Source organism: Nicotiana tomentosiformis, chromosome 11, assembly GCF_000390325.3.
Source record: "Nicotiana tomentosiformis chromosome 11, ASM39032v3, whole genome shotgun sequence".
Taxonomy (NCBI): domain Eukaryota; kingdom Viridiplantae; phylum Streptophyta; class Magnoliopsida; order Solanales; family Solanaceae; genus Nicotiana; species Nicotiana tomentosiformis.
The window spans coordinates 123,409,256-123,435,151 of NC_090822.1; the positions used below are offsets into that span (position 1 = coordinate 123,409,256).

At 35.1% G+C, this 25,896-nt stretch overlaps 3 protein-coding genes across 4 annotated transcripts; all 3 read left to right on the top strand.

Moving 5' to 3' along the window:
- The first annotated feature begins 12,152 nt into the window (after window positions 1-12,152).
- On the top strand, window positions 12,153-15,576 carry LOC104094941 (IRK-interacting protein-like). Of its 2 annotated transcripts, none has more exons than XM_070188199.1 (2): window positions 12,153-12,669; window positions 13,845-15,576. In XM_070188199.1, the coding sequence occupies exons 1-2, from the start codon at window positions 12,388-12,390 to the stop codon at window positions 15,405-15,407; spliced, it is 1,845 nt and encodes a 614-aa protein (XP_070044300.1). In that variant the 5' UTR covers window positions 12,153-12,387; the 3' UTR covers window positions 15,408-15,576. The 2 variants fall into 2 exon arrangements, with proteins under 2 accessions (XP_070044300.1, XP_033511687.1); XM_033655796.2 differs by having other exon boundaries at window positions 12,155-12,669; window positions 13,857-15,576.
- Window positions 15,577-17,705: 2,129 nt separating this feature from the next.
- On the top strand, window positions 17,706-22,001 carry LOC104094942 (lysine-specific demethylase JMJ30). Its single transcript, XM_009600966.4, has 6 exons — window positions 17,706-18,273; window positions 19,875-20,084; window positions 20,420-20,554; window positions 20,649-20,792; window positions 20,985-21,077; window positions 21,634-22,001. Exons 1-6 carry the CDS (start codon window positions 17,776-17,778, stop codon window positions 21,808-21,810), a joined length of 1,257 nt encoding a protein of 418 aa, XP_009599261.1. The 5' UTR covers window positions 17,706-17,775; the 3' UTR covers window positions 21,811-22,001.
- A 1,987-nt stretch (window positions 22,002-23,988) lies between these two features.
- On the top strand, window positions 23,989-25,836 carry LOC104094943 (UDP-glycosyltransferase 92A1). The gene has a single exon (XM_009600967.4). It carries the CDS (start codon window positions 24,083-24,085, stop codon window positions 25,562-25,564), a length of 1,482 nt encoding a protein of 493 aa, XP_009599262.1. The 5' UTR covers window positions 23,989-24,082; the 3' UTR covers window positions 25,565-25,836.
- Window positions 25,837-25,896: the final 60 nt, after the last annotated feature.

Below are 25,896 nucleotides of genomic sequence, written 5' to 3' on the forward strand. Positions count from 1 at the left end.
GAATCGGACCGCATATTCTGACACGGTCATAGAACCCTGGCGCAGCTGCTCAAAATCTGCGCGCCAAGCATCCCTAAGACTCTGAGGAACATACTCTCTCAAGAATATATCTGAAAATTAAGTCCAAGTAAGTGAAGCTGCCTCAGCCGGACTATCCAACTCATATGCCCGCCACCACTGGTAGGCTGCTCATCTAAACTGGAATGCCATGAAAGAAACTCCACTGGAATCCACAATACCCATAGTACAAAGGATATGATGACATTCCTCCAAAAAACCCTGAGCATCCTCTGAAGCTAGACCGCTGAAAGTGGGAGGGTGGTACTTCTTATACCTTTCGAGCCTGAGCTTCTCTCCCTCTGAAACTGCTGTCCTAATCTTAGGCCGAACTAGGACAACTGGCTGCACTGGTATAACCTCTGGGACATGGTCAACTTGGGCATGTGGCTCTGGAGTATGGGCGGGGGGAGTCTGCGCTCCTCCCTCAGCCTGAGATGTGGCAGGAGCAAGTGGAATTAATCCTGCCTGAGCTAAAGTGCCAAACATGCTCAAAAACTGGGCAAGAGTCTCCTGAAGTGCAGGAGTAGTAACAGGCGTCTCAGGTGCCTGCTCTCCAACTGGAGCTACTGGTGGCTCTAGTGCAGCAGTTCGTGCAGATGCTCTGGCTGCACCACGTGGTCTTCCTCGGCCTCTGCCCCGACTCTTGCCTCTTGCGGCTCCAACAGGGGGCGCGAGTGTCTGATCATGAGATCCAGTTGTGCGTGTCCTCACCATCTGTGAGAGAATAGAAAGACAATTGTTAAGAACCTTGAAATCAACAAAGGCGCACGATAAGGAAATCAAGAAGTGAATAATTCCTAACAGTTCCATAGCCTCTCGAAGATAAGTACAGACGTCTCCGTACCGATCCGCAAGACTCTACTAAACCTGCTTGTGACTCATAACACCTATGAACCTAGTGCTCTGATACCAACTTATCACGACCCCAAATTTCCCTTTGTAGGGTGTCGTGATGGCACCTAGTCTCTAAGACTAGGTAAGCCTATCAATGCGGAATAATCATAAATGTCTGAAAATAATTAATCTACAGTACAAATGATTACAACTCCCAAAACCTGGTATAAATAAGCCACAAGCTTCTAAGAATTTATTCTCAATGTCTCTATATGTCAAGGTCTAAATAAAATATAAGGAAGCAACATAAAATGATAGAAGGGGACTCCGGAGTCTGCGGACGCTGGCAGATATACCTCGAAGTCTCCGTGCGCAGGTAACTCACTGACGTCTAGGCTGGTAAAATGTACCTGGATCTGCACAAAAAGATGTGCAGAAGCGTAGTATGAGTACACCACAGCGGTACCCAGTAAGTTGCCAAGCCTAACCTCGGTAGAGTAGTGACGAGGTCAGGTGAGGCCCTACTGAAATATAATAATGGCATGGTAAAATGTTTATCAATGTAGTAAAATAAAATGACATTGGAAGTGAATCAAATAGTATGTCACATTTAATGACACCAAATAATTGCAAATAATATCTCGTGGAATCAAAAAAGAATTTTCTTCAACTTTATGAAAATCACAACAATTAATCGAAAGCAACTATGACCATAAATCAATATCAACAAGGGCACTATCAAGGTACCACCTCGTAGTCCCAAATTATAAATAAATTCACAATATCTCATTTCCTTATACCACCGCGGGAGCCTTTACAATTTATTTAAAGAAAATATTTTTTTTCCGACATAGCATCCCGCGTTTTAGCCACCCTTATCACACCGCATGACTTCTAGTAGTTACCCCTACTAGCCACGCGTATCAAGCCACCCTTATCTCACCGCATGCGTTTTAACACCCAGACCTTATACCACCGCATGCGTATCAATATCACAATATATCACAATTTGCACCTCAAGTGCTCAAATAATTTAAATTACCAAAATAATTCAACAACAATATTTTTTTCCATAATAAAGAGCTCATTTCTCCATCACAATCAGTACGGAAATCTTACAAAAATATTCAGAAAAATAATATTTTAAAATCTTTAACACGTTGCTTCAATATCAAGTTTTAAAAATGCCGAATACTTCAAATTAATAATGTTTAATTTAGAGAAAATCAACCTTCAAATAATGCACAAAATAAAAGAAACCAAGTTCCCACTAACATATAAAACAATTAGCAAGAGAAGATCAAACAAATTTAAAATATAAACATTAAATCAATGATGAAGAATATAACAACATAGAATATTTTAATAAATGCACAACAATGATTTACACAATTTAAAAATATAATTCTTTAAATTTTAGGCCGTGTACACACTCGTCACCTCGTATACACGACTTTCAACACAATTCAAAAATCACATTAATATCAATCCTAGGAAAAATTTCCCCCACACAAGGTTAGACAAGTCACTTACCTCGACTTGCTCCAATTTAATCAAGTATTATGCTTTTTCCTCGATTTTCCGACTCCGATCGACTCGTATCTAGTCATAATTAATTCGATACAGTCAAAAAAATTATAGAATTAATTCTATAAGAAAATACTATATTTTTCAATAAAAATCCGAAATTAATTCAAAAATGGCATCTCGGAATCCGGCGAAAGTTACGAAATATGAACGCCCATTAAACCACGAGTCTAACCATACCAAAATGACTAAATTCCAATAACGATTCGACCCTCAAATCCACAAATCTATCCAAGAGGGTTTTCAAAATTTTTCAACTTAAATCACCAATTAAATGTTGAAAACAGTGATGGATTCGGGTAATCTAACCAAAATTGAGTTAAGAACACTTACCCCAATGTTTTTCCTTGAAGATATATCAAAAATCGCCTCTGCTCAAGCTCCAAGTTGTTAAAAATGGTGAATGGGACGAAGCCCCCCTGTTTTTATAACTTACGGATCTGTCCAGGCTGACCTCGATCGTGGAGTCCGATCATGGACCTCGATCATGAGAGTCCGATCCTGGACCTCGATCATGGGAGTTCGATCCCGAACCTCGATCATAGGAGTTCGATCTTGGACCTCGATCATGGGAGTCCGATCATGAGGAGTCCGATCATGGGGTTCGACCGTGGGCTCGATCATGGCTTCGATCGTGGCCCTCGACTCTGGGCTCGATCATGGCTTTGATCGTGGCCTCGACTCTGTGCTCGATCTGGCTTCGATCGTGGCCCACGATCCTGAGCTCGATCTGGGCTTCGATCGTAGCCCTCGACCCTAAGCTCGATCTGGCCACGATTTCTGGGCAGAAGCAAAATTTCCAACTTAAGAAAATTGCAGCAGCTGTTCTAGTTCAATTCTTGATCCGTTAACCATACGAAACTCACCCGAGGCCCCCGGGACTTTAACTAAATATACCAACAAGTCCTAAAACATCATGCAAACTTATTTGAAACCTCAAATCACATCAAACAACGCTAAAATCACGAATCATGCTCCAATTCAAGCTTAATGAAACTTAGAATTTCCAACTTCTACATTCGATGTCGAAACCTATCAAATCAAGTTCGATTGACCTCAAATTTTGCACCCAAGTCATAAATGACATAACGGAGCTGTGAAATTTTCAGATCTGGATTCCGCCCCCGATATCAAAAAGTCAACTCCCCGGTCAAACTTTCAAACTTTAAATTCCCATTTTTTTGCCATTTCAAGCCTAATTTCACTACGGACTTCCAAATAAAATTCCGATCACGCTCCTAATTCCAAAATTACCATACGGAGCTGTTGGAATCATCAAAATTCTATTCCGGGGTTATTTGCACATAATTCGACATCCGGTCACTATTTGAACTCAAAATTTAAATTTTTCATCAAAATTTTATATCTCGGGCTAGGGACCTCAGAATTTGGTTCTGGGCATACGCCCAAGTCCCAATTCACGATACGGACCTACAAAAACTATCAAAATACTGATCCGAGTCCGTTTGCTTAAAATATTGACCAAATTCAACTCAGTTGTGTTTTAAACATCTAATTCACATTTTAATCCATTTTTCACCTGAAAACTTTTCGAAAATTTTTTACGGACTGCACACACAAGTCGAGTAATGGTAAATAGTGCTTATATCACATAATTAATCATTAAATTTAAAGATGACATTTTGGGTCATCACATTTTATGTGTAGGAATATCAGAATAAATCATCGAATGAAAGTTGCACAAAAAGAGGATAAAAACGCAAGAAAAGAGCCAAAAGCATCAAGTACCCAAACTGTGCTATAGACTAGGCTTCGCGAGGTCTATAACCAAGTTGATCGTGCTATAGAACAGGCTTCGCGAGGTCTATAGCCAGGTTGACCGTGCTATAGACCAGGCTTCGCGAGGTATATAGCTAGGTCGACCGTGCTATAGACTAGGCTTCGCGAGGTCTATTGACCAGGATTCGCAAGGTTTATAGCCAGGTCGACTGCGCTATAGACTAGGCTTCGTGAGGTCTATAGCCAGGTTGGCCGCGCTACAGACCAGGCTTCGCGATGTCTATAACACGGTAATTAAAAGTCGTAGGTTAAAAGACCTAAACCCAGATTTGGACCAGGGGATTGACATCAATACTCCCAAACGAGTTATTCTAGGGTTGGGCATGATTTTGGAGAATAAAAGGGTTGCCAAGCACTGTGGAGCAAGAATCAAAAGAGTTTTCTCTTCCTTTATCTCTTTACTTTGTAGTTTAATGTGTTTGAACATTATGTTAATTGTTGTTATATTTATGAGTAGCTAAAATCTCTTATATAAGGTTTGATAGAACTTATTGGAGGATGATTTTCTATTGTGGTTAACACAGATTTTCTATTGGAAGAGCTCTCAATTAACTATGCCCATCTAGTGTATATATTGCTCGAGAGAGAGTACACATTTAGGTAGTTGCTGAACAACACCACTCCTAACGTAGTTGAGAGATTAATACAGAGGGTTTAAAGGCGGGATTAGAGATAACGAAGTCTTGGTGCGATCATAGTGAGCGGTAAATTAATGACAACTAGCATAGTTCGAGAGAATACGTCTAGTAAATTGTGGTAGTTGCTAGAGAGAGAGAGAGAGAGAGCACTACGACAATCAAAGTACTCACGATTGGTAGAGAATATTTAGGCAAACTTATAGGAAACATAGCGGGAAAGATTCCGACAATAGGGGAAATCATAACCTTAGACTTTTTCAAATCTTGTCTATAATATTTGCTTTGGTAGTTATAAATTACTGTATTTTAATTACTTTGATCTTAGTTAGTAAACTCTCAAATCGTTATATAATATTTCTGAAGGTTGATTACTTGAATTCGTGCAAAACTATTGGTTTTAATTAGTACGTTATTTCCTTGTGGGATTCTACTCCGGAAATCGGATTATATTTGCAATGACCGCTAGACCTCTTAGAAGGCATAGTAGGGTGTGATCAAAACCTCAACTTAGCACGAGATCACATTTGGTTTTAGCTGCCTCTAGTACAGAATCCTATGCATATAGTACTAATAATACTGCATTAGAACTATGGCGGAGATTATTTAGTTGGCTGAGTCAGTTGATGCAATTGATCTAGGCAAACAGACACTAAAAATTGATTTTTCATGATATTACAAAGCTTGGGCTGATCCAAAATTTGAATTTTATGGATTTTTATAGCGACATCAAATTAATATTAAGAAATAATTAGTTTCACAGTCAAATGTCTATAGATAATTTAGCAGATTTCGTAATACATATACTGATATACAAGATCTAAGAAAAAAAAACTATAGAATTCACGTGAAACATATATGGCAAGCTAGATCCGCCTCTTTCACAAAGAGATTAATTATCTAAAGATTGTTTATCACAAATATGAAATTAAATAGGTCATGAGTTCAATACATAGGACAAATGTGAACAAGAGAGCGTCAATGTAACCCTTCGGGGTTGCCCAGTTGGTTTAGAGGGCGGTCTGGGATCGATTCCCCCCTCAATACCTTCTGGGTTGAGCCTGTCGTACAGGGCTTGCCTAGTGCGGTTTACATCCCATGTGTGGTTTGCAAGCTATTACATAGGAAGAGGTTTACCCAGTGCGCACAAAGTACTCACCCGAAGGGTAGAGGCAGTGACAGAGGTTATAGCGGCCGCGGGTTTCCTCTATTACCAAAAAAAAAAAAAAAAAAGAGTGTCAATAATGTTTTTGCATCTACTACTTGTTTTTTAAACCTAATTCCTACGGCTCACAAAAGCCATTCAAACACATGCAAACAAGAGGTTGCAACCAATAATAAGAAAATTAAAGCAAAAAATAAACCAGACAAGAAGATTGCTAAAAGGATGAGATAATTAAATCTAGGGATTTTACAAGATTAAAAAGCCGGTTCTTAACGTAGAATGATTACAAAATTATTAGAGCATAAGCATAATCACCATGCCGGTGATCAACTTAATTAATAAAATGGATTAAATGGTGATATAAACAAAGTCATAGGAATCCAGTTTTAATTAAATGGAACAAGCAAAACAAGACAAATAGAAAGCAAAAGACGAGGAAATCGAGCCAAAAATGAAACATGCTTTGTTGAAAATGAAAAAGGGAAGAATCAGTGAAGTATATATATCTTTGAAAATTGTAGCAGAAAGTAGTTGTAGACTCTTTCAGTTTTTAATTTATGTTGCCACTGTTTTCTTATACGTAGCTGCTTTTGCTGTAGCCTTTTGGAATTTGGTAAGATATTACGATCTGCAAAACAAATAAAAAAGAAGAATAGTAAAAATTAAACGAGAAATCGCAACACGTAGAGTATTTGTTAGTAGGGGTGGGCATATTTCGGTCCGAACCGAAGAAACCGAATCAAAAATATTTTTATTTCGGTTTCAGTTATTAGGTTTTTTTGGTCGGTTTCAGTTTTTCGATTCGGTTTTTAGTTATTAATTTATTTGGAGCGGTTAACCGAAAAACCGAATTACTAGCGATTCTTTAAGTTATATATAGGCTAAGCCCATAGGTAATAATATAGGCCCAATTTTGAAGTTCATCAAAGACCCGATCCAAATAAGTAACCCAATCGGCTATTCCTAATTTTCTATTCCTTTTGACTTTTAACTCTAACGAAACTTACCATTTTATTCTAACTTACCGAAATTTTGAAAGAAAACCAACAAATTCGTCAGTCCAATTATTACATAGAAAAACCCAATATGATAATGTTCAAATCGAAAATGGATTAGAAATAAACCAAACCGAAATTAGAAAACCGAACTAAACCGGACTTATTTCAATTCGGCTTCGGTTACCACTTTTACAAAATCGAAAATAACGCCCACCCCTATTTGTTAGGGAATAACTGTAATTTAATAAATACTCTTTATCTTTAATTAGAGATTTCGAATATTGACAATAAAAATAAAAAATACTAATATACATGCATTTTATTTTTAATGGACTTTTTGGCAACATGAAGTCCCATACGAATATCAAATATCTTTTGTTTTTGGTTGAGGGAACATTACAACGAGGAAGATTGAAATAGTGAAGTGCACGTGACTAACGGAAGCATATCAAGTGCACACATATCATATCAAAGCCAAGAAAGCTAGTACAACAATAATCCACTATAATTCATTAGTCGAGTTTGGGGAAGATAATGTGTACGCAGATCTTACCCTATCCTGGGATAGAGAGGTTGTTTCCAATAGACCATCGGCTCCCTTCCTCCAAGAACTCCGCATCTTGCTCTTGGATGACTCGAACTCACAACCTCTTGGTTAAAAGTGGAGGGTGCTCGCTATTAAAACAACCCGCTAAAACCAAGAAAGCTACAATATAGGGAATTCTACACTACACCCTATTAAAATGCCGTGATGATTAGAGAAACCTCGTGGTGGGTCCACGTGGCAATTGTGGTACAAATATGGGCACTTATTTCTTTATTTTTTATCATTCGATGTTTTGATACCTATTTTGAATCGGACTAATTTAGACTCGTGCCGAAAATTTTCATTTTGAAGGTAGGCGTTCTCTATCAAATGTTATTGACTTCATTTTTAAGACTCAAACTCACTCAAGAGGCAACTAAGAATGAATGAATATCTTTTAGCATTACACTTAAACTCCTTTTTAAACATAACAGTAGATATATATTAACAATCATTTCTTCTTCAAAGCAAGGATTGGAAAAGGTGGAATTGCATGTTTAAATTTAGTTTAAATTTAGTATCCGGATAAATTTTATGGGATCATGTGTCTTAATTAATTTTGGGAACATGTTTTGAAATAAATTTATGAAAATTATGAACTTAAAAGGGGTAGGTAGCTATGTTTGGATTATAAGAAAAGATATAATTTCTATAAATAACACTTTATTTGTACTCCCTCCGCCTCATATTATATGTCGCGATTTCTAAAAATAATTGTCTTAAATTATTTGTCATTTTAGAAATTTAAGAGTAAATTAATTATTTTTTTTCCTATTATACCTTAATATTAATTGTTCTTAAAGACTACAAATACCTTAATTATGAGTAAATAATAAATAAAGATAAATTATATCTTAAGACATAAATAAGGGTAAAATAGTCAAAAAAATTTCATATTTAATATTTTTTTAAGGGACGTGTAAAAGAGAAATACGATAAATAATATGAGACGGAGGGAGTAACACCTTGCAAATAGAGCCCTCTGCAATCTGCAGACCAAATTTGTAGGCAGACAATGATCATTACCTATAGTTTAATAGGTTTTTAATGAACCATTATTTGGCTTAATATTCTAATGGCTATTAAATAATTACGTACTCTTTTTAGTGCTTAAGTGCTTTAGGTAGCTAATATAACAACTCCACTTTCTGCCACCAAATCATTGGTGAAGTTCAAGACTTGTGCATCATTGTATCGCTACGTTTCAATTTATTATGTAATTGTTGATGTAGAAAAAAATTCAGATTTATCCATCTAATTTTGGCTATATATGATTTAAAATTACCCTCTATTATACTTCAGATTTGAACTTTGTAGGATTAAGGGTAAATATAGAATAATTTAGCTAAATGTATGAATGATCCTAAAAATATAACGGAGGATAGCGCCTAATATTAAATGATTCTTATAGCATCGAATATTTTCCCCTTTCTGAAAAGAACTAAGATTGACGACCAAAAGTTTGCTTTAGGATTTGGATTGGCAAGTTCTGTGGAAACAATCAGGGTGAAAAGTTGCTTTATTTTCTCTCTATAAGAAAAAGGGTTTGCTTTATTTTGAATCTAGAAGTAAAAAGGATTTGCTTTATTTGGAATCTCTTGAAGTGAAAAGTGTATTTTCTTTCTATATAGGAAAGGTGCTTTTGCAAAGTGGTACCCTTTTGTGATGTTAATTGATCATAGTGAAACATGCAACACTAGTTTACGGACTCTGATTAGCCTAAAAATATATATACTGTCTCATGAGTAATACTTATGACTAACCTCGTTTTTTGGTATTTCGAATTCACAATAATATTATGCACGGCCATATAGAACCTACTTGTGCTATGCACGGCTATTCGGGTCATACCGATGCTCAAAAAGTTAACAGGTTTGAAAATAAAATTTGTGTAAGTACGGAGTAGATATAAATTTAGGTATTAAGCCAAAGTTTATACTAAAGTTCATAATATGTCATATCATATAGTAGTGATGTGTACAATGATATTGTGAGATCATAAAAGGTAATCCGGTGTACTAAACTCCCGCTATATATGAAATATAAGGAAATGCCGTATCATAAGAATATATTATACGCTACCTTATTAATTTAAAAATCTTGAATTCGCTTTTATCACCGTTGGAGAGGCACAAATAATCCTTGTTAACGTAGTCAATTTGTAGCAAAAAAGGAGGAGATCTAAACTTTTTAGCATGTGGAGATTGACAAAATCACAACTTTTTGGGGGCGGAGTGGTTGGTTTAAGAAAGTTAATTACAATAAAGTATGGATATTCTATCCAAGAAAGTAGTTATGGGGTACTTCAGGACTTGTATATAAAATATTCCAAACTCCTACCTGGAATTCCATTTGTTTTATATTTAATGCATTATTGACCCCATCAATATTAAATATATAAAATTTCTACACTCCATTTGTTAGTATTATTCCATATCTGCCCTTGCCTATATTCTATTTCAAGAACTCCAAGGTATGGTATATGAATATGAAGAAGGGTATGTATACCAATAATGGTCGTCATAAAATGGTAAGTATGTATTAACTAGAAGTTCTAGGATCGAATTTCGGGTGTGACTTTGTTTAAGAAGCGTTTACCCCTTAATGCGAATTTTTTAATTAATTTAGTCGAATTTTAATGCGGATAATGAACATCGAACAAGAAACTAAAAAAAATAAGATTTGCATAGATAATACTGTGAAAATCGGATCTGAGTAAATTTTTGACATCTTAAAAAAGGTCCCTGACAATAATTAAATAAAATTAAGAAATGATTTTGTTATATCTTTTAAGATTCAGTATAGAAAAAGAAGACGACAAAGGAATTGGGTTTTCTGTCTCGTGACTCCAACTTAAGAAATATCCTTGAACAAGAGTACCCTTTTTAATTGCCTTAATTGCTTTTCAATTTAATTTTTATAAGTTACTTTTTCAATAATTTTTCTATGTTTTCTAACTTTCCATCATAATTTAATGGTCAACTTCAATCATTCTCCACTATTGTCATCATTATAGTTTCATTAGTTTGAGAAAAAGATGTTTCTTTAGTTCTTGATTGCTTTTATTTTCTACTAGTTGCTCTCTTTAGTTTCCCTTTCTCTATTTCATTATCTACATGCTTTATTGGGGTTCCGGTGGCATTTCACCAAAATATGTTTAAGTACGATAGAGCTATATATATATATATATATATATATATATATATATATATATATATATATATATATATATATATATATATATACTAGTTAGCTTGTAAAATTAATGACATTACTTCGTATATTAATTTGAGTTACGTTTAAACTTTATAATAAGGATTCGTCACAATCAATAGAAACTGTTTGATGAAACAAAATAATGTTTTTTTTTTTTGAAGCATCTATATCTTAACATGAGAAATTGAATGAGGATTGAGGACACATACAATTGCATGTGGTCGTAATCTTGCTTAATACGATCATGTGATATATGATGTCTCGAACTTAAATTCTTGGTCTAGTTGAAACATAAAGCAAGTAGAGAGAGCGTTATGCTTATTTGACATTAAAAAAACAAAAATAAAATGAATATACATAATATAACGATATATTCAAAAATACGTGGTTCGAGTTGCCATTACCATTTAAGTAAAAAAATCCGCAAAGGGTTGTGAGGCTGAACCGGTACAAAGAATGAATCTATATATGTGCACCCACTAATGGTTCAATTCATCCCATCAAAGAAAAATTAGAATTAAATCCTACCCCATTTTGGTATACAGTCAAACTTCTCTATAACAACATCGTTTATTCCGATTATTTTTTGGATATTATAGCGAAGTGATATTATAGAGAACATCAGTGTTATCAAAGACGCGCTTAAAGTGCCCTTTTGCCCTGAAGCGAGGCTCAAAACATGTTGAGCGCTTCGCCTCGCCTTGTGGGCGCTTTAATATAGCATCAAGGCTCTAAGTCATACTATTACTTGTCAATGAGTGTAATCATGAAAAGATGACATTAAACAATTAATATTTCACTTTATCATAATTTTTTTTAAAATTTCTTTGTTCATATATTTGTTTTTTATGCTTATAATTATTAGTCTTGGACTACATATATATATTTTTACTTTTTCTCGAATTGCGTCTTTTTTCATTAAAGACCACGCTTTATTTGCGCTTTTCGCTTAAAGCCCCAACAGACCTTTGAGTTTTTTTGCGTTTTCGCCTTTGATAACACTGTAAAACATATATTATAACATAATATAAAAATTGATTCCGAAATAACTTGACTTTTATAGAAAAGTGTTGTTATATAAGAATGTTGTTAGAGAGAGATTTGACTGTATTTATCTTCTTTCTCACCCATTCCTCATAGTTTTTAAAATGACCAATTTGCCCCTCATTTTATTTTCTCCCTTTCTTAAGTCACATCATTCTCCTCTCCCTCATTGCTTCACATGCACTCATATTCCCATTAATACATTTGTGAACCAAGACAAAATTCTCACCCTCTTATTACCACTACTCCCCTCTCCTCAACCCCACAAAAACAAAACCTCTCTTCTCTTCTGTCCCTCTCCTTTTTTGGTCCTCCAAAATTCTTACCACTAGATATTGTACTATATTCTATCCTCTATATTTCTCAACAAAAAAAGAATCAAGATTTCAATGTAGATAGACATAACACTATAAACCTATGACATTAGTATAAATTTAGTACTCCCTTTTTTTCCCCTCACTAATGGCAACTGCAAGTGCTGCTTCTTCAACACAAATATTTCAAGAAGATGAAGATGAAGTTACAAGTAAGGGAAATTACAACAACAATAATATTAATGGAGTTAGTAGACAAGATATTCAAGCTGCCATTGCTAAAACTATTGAGCTAAGAGCTTTACATGCTGCTCTTTTACAAGGGAATAGTCCTGCATCAGCTACTGCTCTGAAATTTCCTTCTTCTGTTTCTCCTTCTTCTCATCATTCACATCATTTATCTGCTCAAGATTATCCTATTTTCACACCAGTAAGTCCCTTTTCTTCTTTTTCTTTTTCTTTTTATTGAATTTTGTTAGAGGCGTATGCGGGATTTAAAGATTCGACCTTTAAAGTTTTTACCAATATAGTTGTGTTTCGTGTTGAAAATAATGGGTTAATTTCAAAGGTAAAATCTTGCTATATTAAATGGCATGCTCATTCTAGTTTTATAGTCCATAGAAATTAAGTTTTAAGTAAATTCTCATGAGTTTTTTCTTTGGTACAAATGGGTCTCTTGTTTTGTTGTATGAAAATTGGCCTTTTTCTGAACTTTGTCTATGAAGATTGTAATTTAAACCAAAAATTGAGATTAAGGAACATAAAAGGGATATTAACAAAGTGATCATTTTAAATCACATAGATCCATTTCTCTTGATATTTCTTATCATTCTTATGGTAAAGAACTATGCTGAACTGCTTATGACAAAATTATCATTTTTTTATAAATTAATTTATTAAGGTAATAATGGGCCTTTGAGTTTTTTGGGATTCTTCCATTAATTAAAACTTCAGAAAATTTCTTATGGATTTGTTCTTTGCATTTCTTTTCAAGTTTATTGAAGTTAAGACTTATTCCTATCTGATCTATGGGATATGTGTTTGACCAAATATTAAATAAGAATACTCTTTTCATAGCTTCAAGCTTACACAATCTTATGCAGATATTGCTTCTAAATGAAGGCTTAAATGTCAAACCTGAAATAAGATAATATAATTTGTAATCCCTGAATTCAATGTACATCAAGTTCTCATATATAGCAGATTACAACTTTTAACTGTAAGGTTTATAATCCCATAACGTACAACAGTAGAGTTACTAACCTATAAATTTTAGCGACTTTACTATTACAGTTGGTCAAGTTTAGTTATGTTAATGTGACATATCATAGTAGGTAAAATTTAATGCTTTACTATTATAGTGCGTGAACTATAGTTTTCTGACTTGTTGTTGACTGTTGTAGTGATAAAGCTCCAAAACAAGTAAGCGGACTTCTTTTTTAACTTGTCCTATGTGAAATATTATAGCTATTGCACCCGCTGAAGCAGCCATTGTTCCTTGTATGGATCAAGACTAGCTGTGATTACTCAATCACATAATGTTGCTTCTTTAGAAATGTTCAAGACTTCAGTTTTGTTTCTCCATTTTTGATGATCTTGATTCAGCATTTGGTGCAGAGCTATGAAGATGAACCATTACCAGGATACAAACAACTACAGTTAGATCACAATCCAAACTATGCTGAAATTTGGGATGAATATGGCTTTGGAGTAGGAAATGGTAATAATGAAGCCATTATATCGGATTACAGAAAGGCGAGTTTGTCCTTGAGGAAAGGATTTACTAACAGTTTGATCAACTTAGAACCCCACGTTTGTCCGGCTGATGATCAGAAATCAGTCACAAGCTCGTGTACTGATCAAATCACTATGCATAGAGCTTCTCCTATTGCTCATAATTACTGCAAGTCTAGGAGAAACTCGTTAGGGGACCTAAAATCGGTTTCATCTTGCAACAAGTGTAAGCCTGCAATAATTAGTACTGAGGCTGATGGATCTAGTAAGAGTGGGAAGAACTCGAATGTTGTCGTGCCATTGTCAGATTCTCATGTTTCTGTTCAATCATCGCAGCCAAAGAGTAAAGGGCTGAACTTATCATGGCTGTTCCCTAAGCTAAAGAAGAAAAACAAGGTTGAAAGTTCACCAAACCGGACAGAATCCGAGGAGGTTTCTCAGGTTTTTAAGGATATAGGAACAGTTTCTATCGATACATTGAAGAAAGAGCTCATGGAAGCAAATGAGAGCAGAGATGCAGCGTTGATGGAAGTCTCGGAAATGAAGTCTTCTTTAGGTGACCTAAAGCAAAAGTTAGAGCATTTAGAAACTTACTGTGAGGAGCTAAAAAAGGCATTGAGGCAAGCAATTCAAGCAAAGGAGTCCCCTGTATCAGCACAGCTTAGAAATCTTTCTAAAATGGGGAAATCCATTGATGGGGACGGAGAAAATCTGATCCCGGTTAGTGAAGAGGTAATGCTAGAAGGGTTTTTACAGATAGTATCAGAATCAAGATTATCAGTGAAGCAATTCTGCAAGACTCTAATTGGACAGATTGAAGAGACAGACAATTCGTTAACCGATAACTTGAACCTTTTGCTTCAACCTTACAAACTATCTCTCAACTCAAAGTACTCGAAGGCAGCTCTATACCACATTGAATCCATCATAAACCAATCACTTTTCCAAGATTTCGAGAACTGTGTGTTCCAAAAGAATGGCTCACCGAAGCACCTAGACCCTCAACAAGAACGCCACGCTCAGTTCTCTTCCTTTGTCGCGTTGAGGAACCTAAGTTGGAATGAAGTGTTAAGAAAGGGGACAAAGTACTATAGTGAAGACTTCAGCAAGTTCTGTGATCAGAAAATGAGTTGCATTATCACAACACTTAATTGGACAAGGCCATGGCCTGAACAACTCCTCCAAGCATTCTTTGTTGCTGCTAAGTGCATTTGGTTGCTGCATTTGTTGGCGTTTTCGTTCAATCCTCCACTCGGGGTTCTACGAGTTGAAGAGAATCGAACTTTTGATATGCATTATATGGAGGACGTTTTCGCGGATAGGCAAAGATCACAAGGTTCTAGCAAGGTCAAGGTCATGGTTATGCCTGGTTTTTATGTGCATGATAGAGTACTTAGGTGTAAGGTAATATGCAGGTATAAAAATGTAGCATAATTAGGTTCTCTTCACCCCTTTTTCCTTTTCTTTTTGATTTTCTTTCTTAGTAATCTAACTTTGTAATAGTGGTTTCTTCCTGATTATTTGTTTTAAGTGAGTTCTATAAACTAGTTGCCATATTGTGATCTAAACTTCATCAAATAAATGTAGCAAATTATTATCTTCAGTTTGGAAAGAGGATTATGTTAGTGGGCCAGAAAGTGATATCTTTTGGGCTAAAGAGTTGCAAAATATTGTGTACCTTTTGGGCTGGGCTATTCAGTTAGAACCTTGTGCTTCTATCGGGAGAAATTCAAAAATAGCCAGATTTACAAGTGTTAATTGAAAAATAGCCACAATTTCAAAAGTAATCGAAATTTAGCCACTTTTCATGTAAAGATAAATCTGAACGAAAATAATGTTCAAAATCCGGAAAATATTCCAGCATAATATACTGGAGTTCGAATTTTTTACATGTGAACTTTTAGCATAAATGGAGTTCCAGTATATTTTATACTGGAACTCCATCATAATATACTGGAGTTCCAATATAATATACTGTCCAACATAATATGCTGGAAGTTCATACACAGGTGCTCCAATCTCCAGTATATTATGGTGGAACTTTTTGTGTGTTGGAGTTCCAGCATAATATGCTGGAAGTTCATACACAGATGCACCAATCTCAAGTATATTATGCTGGAACTTTCCGTGTTTCAGCAAAATAGTGGCTATTTTTCAATGATTTTGCAATCGTTGACTATTTTTCAATTACCAATCCGAAAATTGACTAGCCCGTGCTATTTTCACGCTTCTATCGCCTCATATGATTTTTAAAAAAAATAATCAAGTTTATTACTTTCCGGGCTATGCCCAATATAATCTCGAGCCTATGGAGTTAGTTTGACGGGGTCAATGTGCGATCAAGAAAATCCTACTTGGACGGATTGACCTATTATGCACTTTAGAAAGGTATCTACCAATGGTCGGCCTAAGTGGTTGAGCCTACTTAATAGCTTGTGTTCGTCCCCTCCTTTGAAAAAAAAAAACTTATTGACTTATTGAACAGTCATTTTATTAAGTTACTTCAAATGAGATCAACACATTTCATACAAGACTATTGGTAATATGTCTATAGTTTAATGATCTTCCAAATTTTATACATGAATTATTAACTCCAAAAAATGGAGCAGCAAAGAATCAATCAATAGATACCCTTGTGATTATTGATGTTGTAGTATTATATTCGAATGACAAAAAATCTAGGCATCTAGCCAAAGATGTATGATAGTACTTCTACAACAATTGGTCCTTACTTTTCCACGTTCATGAATAATGAGTCCATAATAATTTAAAGTAAGTCCATATTGGAATATTATACGTGTCTCATAGAAAACTACTCCGCTTGCAAAAAAATAAAGATAACAACAATAATGACATATCACGACTAATTCCACAAATAAATTTGAGGAGAATAGTATACGCATACTTTATTCTAATAGTATGCAAGTAAAAAGGTTATTTTCGAAAGACTTTCGGCAAAAAGCAAAAATTAGGAAAAAATTTCAATGAAGAAAGTGCTTCTCTGTCAATATTTATACAAATCATATTGTTTTTTAGAATAAATTTGATTGAATTTTTTAAATAATTTGTACAAGAAAAAAAAAGATGCCTTTAAAAACTAGAGAAGAAGTAACAAAATAAACTTGCATTTTGACCTTTGAATATGACAAACATTGCAAAAAAGTTTATCTAGGGTAAAATAATAGTTATTGTTTAACGCGCTAAGACAATTTTTTTCACATTATTTAGATAGTAAAAGTATTTCTGTTGGAAAATTTTCAAAAATAATAAACAATAGACACTTTCTAATTTCATCGATCATTTTCTTTGGCTAATTAAGTTATTTTTTTAAATGGACGTCTATAATTTGATTTAAAATAAAATTTTACTTCACAACATGTTAAGACAGTGCTAAGTTTTTTTCCTATCTAAAGAAAATAGCATGGCGTGTGATGTGTGAGTTAGGAGAACCCATTATCTGCAAAGTTTTTAATTATGCATCAATTATTGTTGAATTTTTTTAATTATAGAAAATTATAGTGATAAAATTTGTGAATTATTAATAAACACAATATTTCAAGTTTTAATATCTCAAAATTAGGTTTTGCATATTCTTATTCACTACTTTTGCTAGCTATGAAAATTTACAAAAGTCATTCTTTTCCTAGATATTCAATAATATCTCAGATACTTTGATATTTTCACTTTAGATATTTCCACCAACACATGCACTTTTTCCATATTAAAAGGGCCCCCAAAAGCAACAACAAAAGTATCTCACCTTCTTCACTCACCGAACCTTCTACACACAAGGCATTCCACTATGTCCACGTCAGCCACTGACGTCGCCGGCGAAACCACCGGTTCCTACGACGGCGTCCTAGAAACTCCGTTTCTCGACGCGGAACGCTCCAATCTCCTTCAGCTGATAGCGGAGGAAGGCGGCTACGCGTACGTTAGCATGGCGACACTCGCAGCCGCCGGAGATATTCGAGCGGCGGAGGCGGCGAAGGAGATGGCATGGGAACAGTTACACTCAGGTCCATGGCATTCGGTTGTGCCTGTATGGAGAGATGCGTATTCCATGGCGTGTGTACACTTGGCGAAGCTTCATTATGCTTCCGGTGAGATTACTCAGGCGATTAGAGCACTTGATATGGGAATTATTATGGGAGGAATGATGCTTAGAGATGAGCTGAACCTCGCAATCAAAAAGGCGTCGAAGAAAGCGCGGAGTATGCTGTTAGCTTCCTCGGAAAATGGAGGCGAAAAAGGTGAACCCGAGATTAAATTTGTTTCTCAAGAAATTAACGTGGCGGAGGTGAGGTTCGTCACTCGCAATCTACGTTTTATTCTGTTGTTCAGCTAGGTATTAAGCTTTATTTAAGTTTAAGGGAAAAGTGTGATTTTGATAATCATTTCTACTCCCGTCCGTTTCAATAATCAAATTTTACTCCCGTCCGTTTCAATACAGAGTTTTAAGAAAAAAAGTAAGAGTTTTGAAGCTTATGGTTTTGAACATATCATAGCTATAAAAGCTTAATGGCTTATCATTAAGCAATAAATGAGATATCTAAGCTCTATTTCCAAATTTTGAAAAGATCATTCTTTGTGGGACCGACAAAAACAATTGAAACCAAGGGAGAACCTTTTTTTCTTTTGATAATCAAGGAATTTCCGAGGGGCAGTAGCCCATGGTTCAAACTCGGTGGCTAATGGGCTTGCGGCTCTACTCTCATCCACTTAAATGCCAGGGTTTTATCTGTGGGGGTTCAAACTTGTGACGTTCGCTAAGTCACACTTCACAAGTTGAGCTCTTACTACTAGACCAAAGCCCTTGGACAGAATGGATGGAGAAATTATGACTATTTTAAGTCTTTTTAGAATTTACGGAACTTTAAGAATGTATGGTTTTACTCAAGTCTTTTTTTAAAGTGCATTGCCTTGTGCTCTATTCACTTAAATCAGTGTCTATACATGTCTGCTTAGTCATAGGAATATGAGGATCATTTCACTTGAAAGTTTTTGGTGAAATTCTTGTATGACTTTGCTCTGTGTGTGTTTGTATGTGTGTGTTTTCTTCTTTTGGGAAATATGCTAATGGAGGAACTGATAGATTAGAATTGGAAGTTAGCTCATATTATCGCTGGTTTTTAAATGTGGAATAAGATCAAATTGAAATAATAGAAGGAGCAGTTCGTTTCTACACTTGTTAAGAAGAAATAAAAGGAAAAAGAAATGTTTTTATTGTAATTCTCTTAACTTCGTACTCAAGGATTCATATGTTCTCTTCATAGTTGCATTTCTCATTCCCTTTCAATGAGCTAATATAAAAATTCTCCATTTCTTTTTTATTGATCTCCGTGTTCAATCTTCAGTCATTGTTAATCCCCCTCTTTGCATTTTGCGCTATGTGACATAATATGAATAAGTAAATTGTGGAGCAAGGTAGGAAGTAATAAGATTCTTTGCTTGCTTAAGCTTTTGAAAAATGTGATTAGGAACTTTGGGTTTGTTAATCTGCTTTCTGAGTCTTCTTTGGTCAAGGAATCTACTTTCTGAATCTTACTAGCGAGATTTTCTAAATCTCATTTAGCAAATTGTAACATAAAGCATCCATTTTGGAATGCTGTTTGCATTTTGTAATTAACGGGTTTAGGTTATTCATGGTATGCCCCAATGAAGGAGTAGGATCATCTTTATATCCTTGGTTATACCAATTTTGTCTAATCGGTTGTAAAACCTCTTTAAATCTTCTGTTATAGCATTTTAGTCTATTTGTTCCAGCTGACTGTTGAACAATTTTAATGCATCTTACGAGTAATATTAATGGATACATGTTTCTAGTCTATTTGTTCTATAGCGTTAATAGTGCATTTGAGATGAGAAGTGTGGTTATTTATCTATTGTTTGACTTTGCAGGTGCAGCAGTTTTTACCTATTAAGTCACTGTCTTGTAAGACAGTAGGGAAAAGGTCAGCCTTATCGTTGGAGGCATTCCTGAGAGACCATTATTTATCAGGAATCCCGGTGATAATCAGAGATTCCATGGATCACTGGCCTGCCAAGAGTAAGTGGAATGACATGAATTACCTTAGAAGGGTTGCTGGCTTCCGTACAGTCCCTGTTGAGGTGATTACATTCACTCGTATTGTCATTTCAAGTCAATTGAACTCTATATCTAATGCATATTCCAACATTAAATTGATCAGCAGTTTCTAACCATATCAAGAAGATAAGTCCTTTTCTAAAGCAAATGCTACAAGAACATAAGTCCATATAATATGTTTTGTCCAAGTTAGAATATAGAAAGAAAATAGGAGATGAAATTAATTCACACATTGATTGCATTAGAGTTGACATCGCTCACAAGAGACTTTTTTAGTTCACACATTGATTGCATTGGGAGAGACCTGCATCTTCTAGTCTTCACTCAAAACTTGATATTGAGTTAAACCATCTTCCAGGTCGGAAAGAACTATTTGTGCCCAGAATGGAAGCAAGAGCTGATCACATTCTCTGAATTTCTTGAGAGAATCCGGTCCGATGATACTACCTCTGTGGAAACTACGTACTTAGCTCAGCATCAATTATTTGATCAAGTATCGTTTTACCTCTATATTTATTTCGTTAACACTTTTTACCTTGAACTTATTGTTTTGGAATTAGTGGCTTAGCTCTGTAGCTAAATGACAGATACAAGAGCTACGACAAGATATTGTTATTCCTGATTATTGTTTTACTGGAGGTGGGGAGATCAGGTCGCTTAATGCTTGGTTTGGTCCTGCCGGGACTGTGACGCCTTTGCATCATGATCCTCACCATAATATACTTGCTCAGGTACAGCCATTACAGCAGACACATATTTTACAATGAGCTAGACCTGAGCTTAACAAAAAGTTCATAATTAGGTTGAGCCATAGGTGATTGCTTTGGTTGATTCTATTTTAAGGGGAAAAGTTACAATTACTGTGTGTATGTTGATATGTCTCTTTTTTTATTACTTGTGATCCTCTGCATTTCACTTTACAGGTTGTTGGCAAAAAGTATGTACGGCTTTACTCAGCATCACTTTCGGATGAGCTGCTCCCACATAGTGAAACCATGCTTAGCAATTCCAGCCAGGTATATGCCTCTCCATTATTTTTAATGGTAGTTCACTAGAATTGTGATTTCCATGGTCTTTTAGCATATTCACTATTTTTACCCTTTGGCAGATGTTACTACCTACAATCATGTTAGTGTCTTTTGCTACTCGGCATGGTATTTAAAAGAAGGTTGAAAATGTTAGTTGTTTAGTACTACTCCTTTGTCATGTTTTGGGATGGCCTGAAAAGGGAAGTAGGACTATACTTTTAGGACAGAGTGGATACTATATTTTCTAGGGAAAAAGTTACCGGTTTCTCTTCCATGCTTACTTTGCTGTACATAGCTGCACATGACACATGTCAGGGAAGAAGAGTACTATTATATGCATAAGATATGGTTGCTCATGCAGAAACTCTACATTTGCATCTCAAGGTTCTGCTTCTCTTACATATCTGAGGGTTCCACTTATATTATCATACCTCTCTTTGATGAACTTATGATATCGTTTTGCCCTTAATTTAATGGTTGTTGCTTCCTTTAGATGGTTGATGTAGCCCAGCTTATCGTCTTACATTTGAAATCTTGTTTGAAGGTTGATCTAGACAACATCGATGAGAAAGAGTTCCCGAAGATATTAGACCTGGAGTTTCAGGACTGCATTTTAGAGGAAGGTGAGATGCTTTACATCCCCCCTAAGTGGTGGCACTACGTCCGCTCTCTCACGACAAGCTTTTCAGTTAGCTTTTGGTGGAGTGGCGCCGAAAATTAGATGGCTGATCTAGATGTTCCTATGGCCTATTCTTCTCGTGTATACAAAGAACTAGTTGAAGTGTTGAACTATTCAACCATCATTCTTCTGCAGATTGTAATGTCGACTTCACCATATCAGAGAGTATTACGTGTGCCCTTACGAATGTGTTAACTGCAGGAACTTATATTAGAAGAAAAACTTCTTGCTTATGATTTGTATGTTCTTGAGTCCCCCAGTCTTCCTCCCCCCCCCCCCCCCCGCCCCCCCACATTCCCATGGAAAGTAGAATCAGTGTGGTTGTTTGAGCCCGAAGTAGGCTTCTTGTCGTTGAGACTTTGATGATAAATTTTTAAAAAGTGGCAATCTTGCTTTATTACTTGAAGGTTTGACTGAGCATTATCAGGAATTTGGAAAGGATCTAATATATATACACCGATAGTACTAAAAGTTTTTCAAAACCTGTATGATTTAACATGTTAGTACTAGTAGATTGTGTTATTTTTAAGCTACTAAGTTCATTTATCATGAGTAGTTACATGCAATTTGTCTTTTGTGAAATTTTTCGGTGGAGGACAAGATGCGGGAGGCGAGACTTAGATGGTTCGGTCATTTGAAGAGGAGAGTCACTGATGCTCCAGTGAGGAGGTGTTGCAGGCTGGCATGGGAGGGCCAACAAAGAGGTAGACGCAGGCTGAAGAAGTATTGGGGAGAGGTGATTAGGCAAGATATGACGTTGTTCCAGCTCACTAAGGACATGACCATGGATAGGAAGGTGTGAAGGTTGAGAATAAAGGTAGAGGGTTAGGTGGCCGAGTGTTATGCTTATTTGTAGCAATAGCTTTGATACATCACTTGGTGGCTTTTGTGTTTTTTTTCGTACCCCAGGACTTATGTTACTACTTGTTGTTCTCTTGTGTCTCGGTTTCTTGATTGCATTGCCTACTGTTAGTTTTGTATTTCTGCTACGGTTGTTAGATCAGTTTGCTTGTTATTGCCCTTCCCCTCTCCCCGTACGGAGCCGAGGGTTTATCGGAAACAACCTCTCCGCCTTACTGAAGGCAGGGGTAAAATTTGCGTACACTTTCCCCTCTCCTTTCCTGTGGCGTCAATTTAAGTATTTTGCTTTGATTAAGCACGAATATAGGTCTGATTGTATTTAAATGGATGTGGATCTAAATGTGGGTTTTTTCATTAAAAAAAATTACGCTTTGTCTTTTGTCTTATGACATGCAGGGTCTAATAATGACTTGTTAATGTTAAGATATAAAAACGTTATAAATAATGAAATAAATGTTTTTTTATAAATGTTTATGACAACAAAAATTAGATAATACAATAATTGAATTTCCTTTAAAATTATATTAAGTAAATGTGAAATTCATGCGTAGTTATTGTAAGGTAGAAATGAAATGAGAAAAGGTCCAAAATTACTGGTTTGAATATTTATAATCTGGATTAATATTATTCTTTTAAATTAATGATGTTGATATCTTTTACTATTGCCTTATCTATCAGGAGAAGTCCAGAATTGGGAAGACCCCTATCACCAAGTTTACAATAATGGGGAAAAAAGTTTCTCAATTTTATGGTCCTCCTTTTATCTCTAATAACACATTCTTTTTTCTTCTTTTTTTAAATATCTAATTGCTTAGAGGGATTGGGAAGGAAAATGGAGAAAAAGGACAATAAGAATTAAGAGTCCGTTTGGCCATGAATTTTTTTTTTTTCGATTTTTTTAAAACTTTTTTTTATCTCAAAATTGAATCAGACAGAAGGCTCACCCCTCACCTAGTCTCCCCTATTCTGAAAATGCCCATAAAACTTTTAATTTTCAGATAAATTTTGAAATTTTTTAAAAATTTGAAAAGCTCCAAAAAGTTATTTTTCAAAATTTTCGTGCTCAGACCACTCACAAAAATCTAAAAATAACCTAAAATTATATTCATATCCAAATACAACTCTAATTTTCAAATACCTTTTCACTTAAAAAACTTTTTTTATTTTTTTTTAAAATTTTACAATTCTTATGTCCAAACGCCCACTAAATTTACACCCATTGTATTGTATAAAAAACTCTCATCGACATCACTAACTAGTAAGATTTGATGGTTTGATGGTCCAAATGATGATATACATGAAAAGTCAAAAACCTCTATAGGAACTCAATTAATAATCCAACAAGGATAAAAGGACAACTTTCATTTCCTATTTAGAAAATTCATTCTTCTTTTCCTCCGATTTTCCCATCATCATCATCATCATCATCTTCTTCTTCTTCTTCTTACAAACTATGGAAGGAAAAAAAGGTAACATAGTCCTCTTCCCTTTCATGGCACAAGGCCACATAATCCCTTTCTTAGCCTTGGCTTTCAAACTTGAACAAAAGGGATATCAAATCATCTTCATAAATACACCACTAAACATCAAGAAACTCAAATCATCACTCCCTACGAACTCTTCAATTCACTTTCTTGAAATGCCTTTTGACAGTACTAAATATGGACTTCCACTAGATGCTGAAATCACTGATTCTCTCCCTTATAATCAAGTTTTCAAGCTTCTTGAAGTATCCCCTACACTTGAACCTAATTTCAAGAAAATTCTAAGTGATCTTGTTGAGGAAAAGATTGGATTTTTCAAGAAACCAATTTGTGTTATAGCAGATTTCTTTTTTGGATGGTCAGCTAAGGTAACTCATGAATTTGGAATTTTCCATGCTATTTTTTGTGGTACTAGTGGATTTGGATTAGCTTGTTATTACTCTATGTGGTTAAATTTACCTCACAGACATACCGATAAACTCGAGTTTATACTGCCTGATTTTCAAGAAGCTGGAAAATTTCATGTGACACAATTGTCACCTAGTCTAGCAATAGCAGATGGTAATGATCCTTATTCAATTTTCCAGTTGAAAAATCTTCCAACTTGGAAAAATTCAGATGGAGTTCTTTTCAATACAGTTGAAGAGTTTGACAAAAATGGATTGATGTATTTTAGAAGGAAATTATGTATACCAGTTTGGGCAATAGGACCAATACTTTTGCAAGAAAATGATAGAGTAAGTCCTAGGAAAGATCTAGGAATTTCCTTAGATATATGCAAAGAATGGTTGAATAGAAAGGAGAAAAAAACAGTTCTTTACATATGTTTTGGTTCACAAAATGCAATCTCAGCATCTCAAATGATGCAGTTAGCAAAAGCATTAGATGGTCTTGAAATAAATTTCATTTGGGTAATTAGACCACCTTTAGGATTTGATATAAATGCTGAATTTAAACCAGAAGAATGGTTACCAGAAGGGTTTATTCAAACAGTTCAAGAAAATGAACAAAGAGGACTAATAGTGTTAAATTGGGCACCTCAAGTTGAAATCTTGGCACATGAATCAATTGGTGGATTTTTAAGTAATTGTGGTTGGAATTCAGTTCTTGAATCACTTATTAATGGGGTTCCATTAATTGGATGGCCAATGGCAGCTGATCAATTTTTTAATGCTAAGTTATTGGAAGAAGAAATTGGTGTTTGTGTGGAAATGGCTAGAGGGACAACTTTTGATGTAAGATATGGGGACATAATTGAAAAGATTGAGTTAGTTATGGGTGAAAGTGAAAAGGGGAAAAGATTAAGAGGTAAAGCTTGTGAAATTAAAGAAATGATTAAAGATGCTGCTAAAGATGAGGATGATTACAAAGGATCTTCTGTTAGAGCTTTGGATGAATTTTTTAATGTTGCTTTGCCGATGAAAGAAAGGATAGAGATTGGCTCACAATAATTGAACTTTTTGTTTTTGGTTAAAAAAAGAGAAATCTAGAAGAAAAGTTCAATCTTTTTATTCACTTTTTATAAATTATTTTTTTGGATGTTTCAAAGATTCTGTTTACTTTTGAAGTGTCCATTATTATATTATATAGGATGAAAAAGAGAATCTGTACAAAAAATAAGATTATGGATAAGGAGATGATTTCTAATTGGTTTTAAGAGTGAGTTGGAATTGAGCTTGTAACAAAATATTGAGTTTATATTTAGGTTCACTGTTTTGAACAATTCTTGCACTTTTTGAAAACTTTCCTCATTTTTGTCTTTAAGTAGACTTGTACTCCTATT

What these genes read in the sequence shown, in the direction of transcription:
- LOC104094942 (XM_009600966.4), top strand. Translation starts at nt 17,776, where the DNA reads ATGTCCACGTCAGCCACTGACGTCGCCGGCGAAACCACCGGTTCCTAC. An exon ending in AAGAAATTAACGTGGCGGAG is followed by an intron (nt 18,274 to 19,874) that starts GTGAGGTTCGTC and finishes TTGACTTTGCAG; the next exon opens with GTGCAGCAGTTTTTACCTAT. An exon ending in ACCATAATATACTTGCTCAG is followed by an intron (nt 20,793 to 20,984) that starts GTACAGCCATTA and finishes TTCACTTTACAG; the next exon opens with GTTGTTGGCAAAAAGTATGT.
- LOC104094941 (XM_070188199.1), top strand. Translation starts at nt 12,388, where the DNA reads ATGGCAACTGCAAGTGCTGCTTCTTCAACACAAATATTTCAAGAAGAT. An exon ending in ATTATCCTATTTTCACACCA is followed by an intron (nt 12,670 to 13,844) that starts GTAAGTCCCTTT and finishes ATCTTGATTCAG; the next exon opens with CATTTGGTGCAGAGCTATGA.
- LOC104094943 (XM_009600967.4), top strand. Translation starts at nt 24,083, where the DNA reads ATGGAAGGAAAAAAAGGTAACATAGTCCTCTTCCCTTTCATGGCACAA.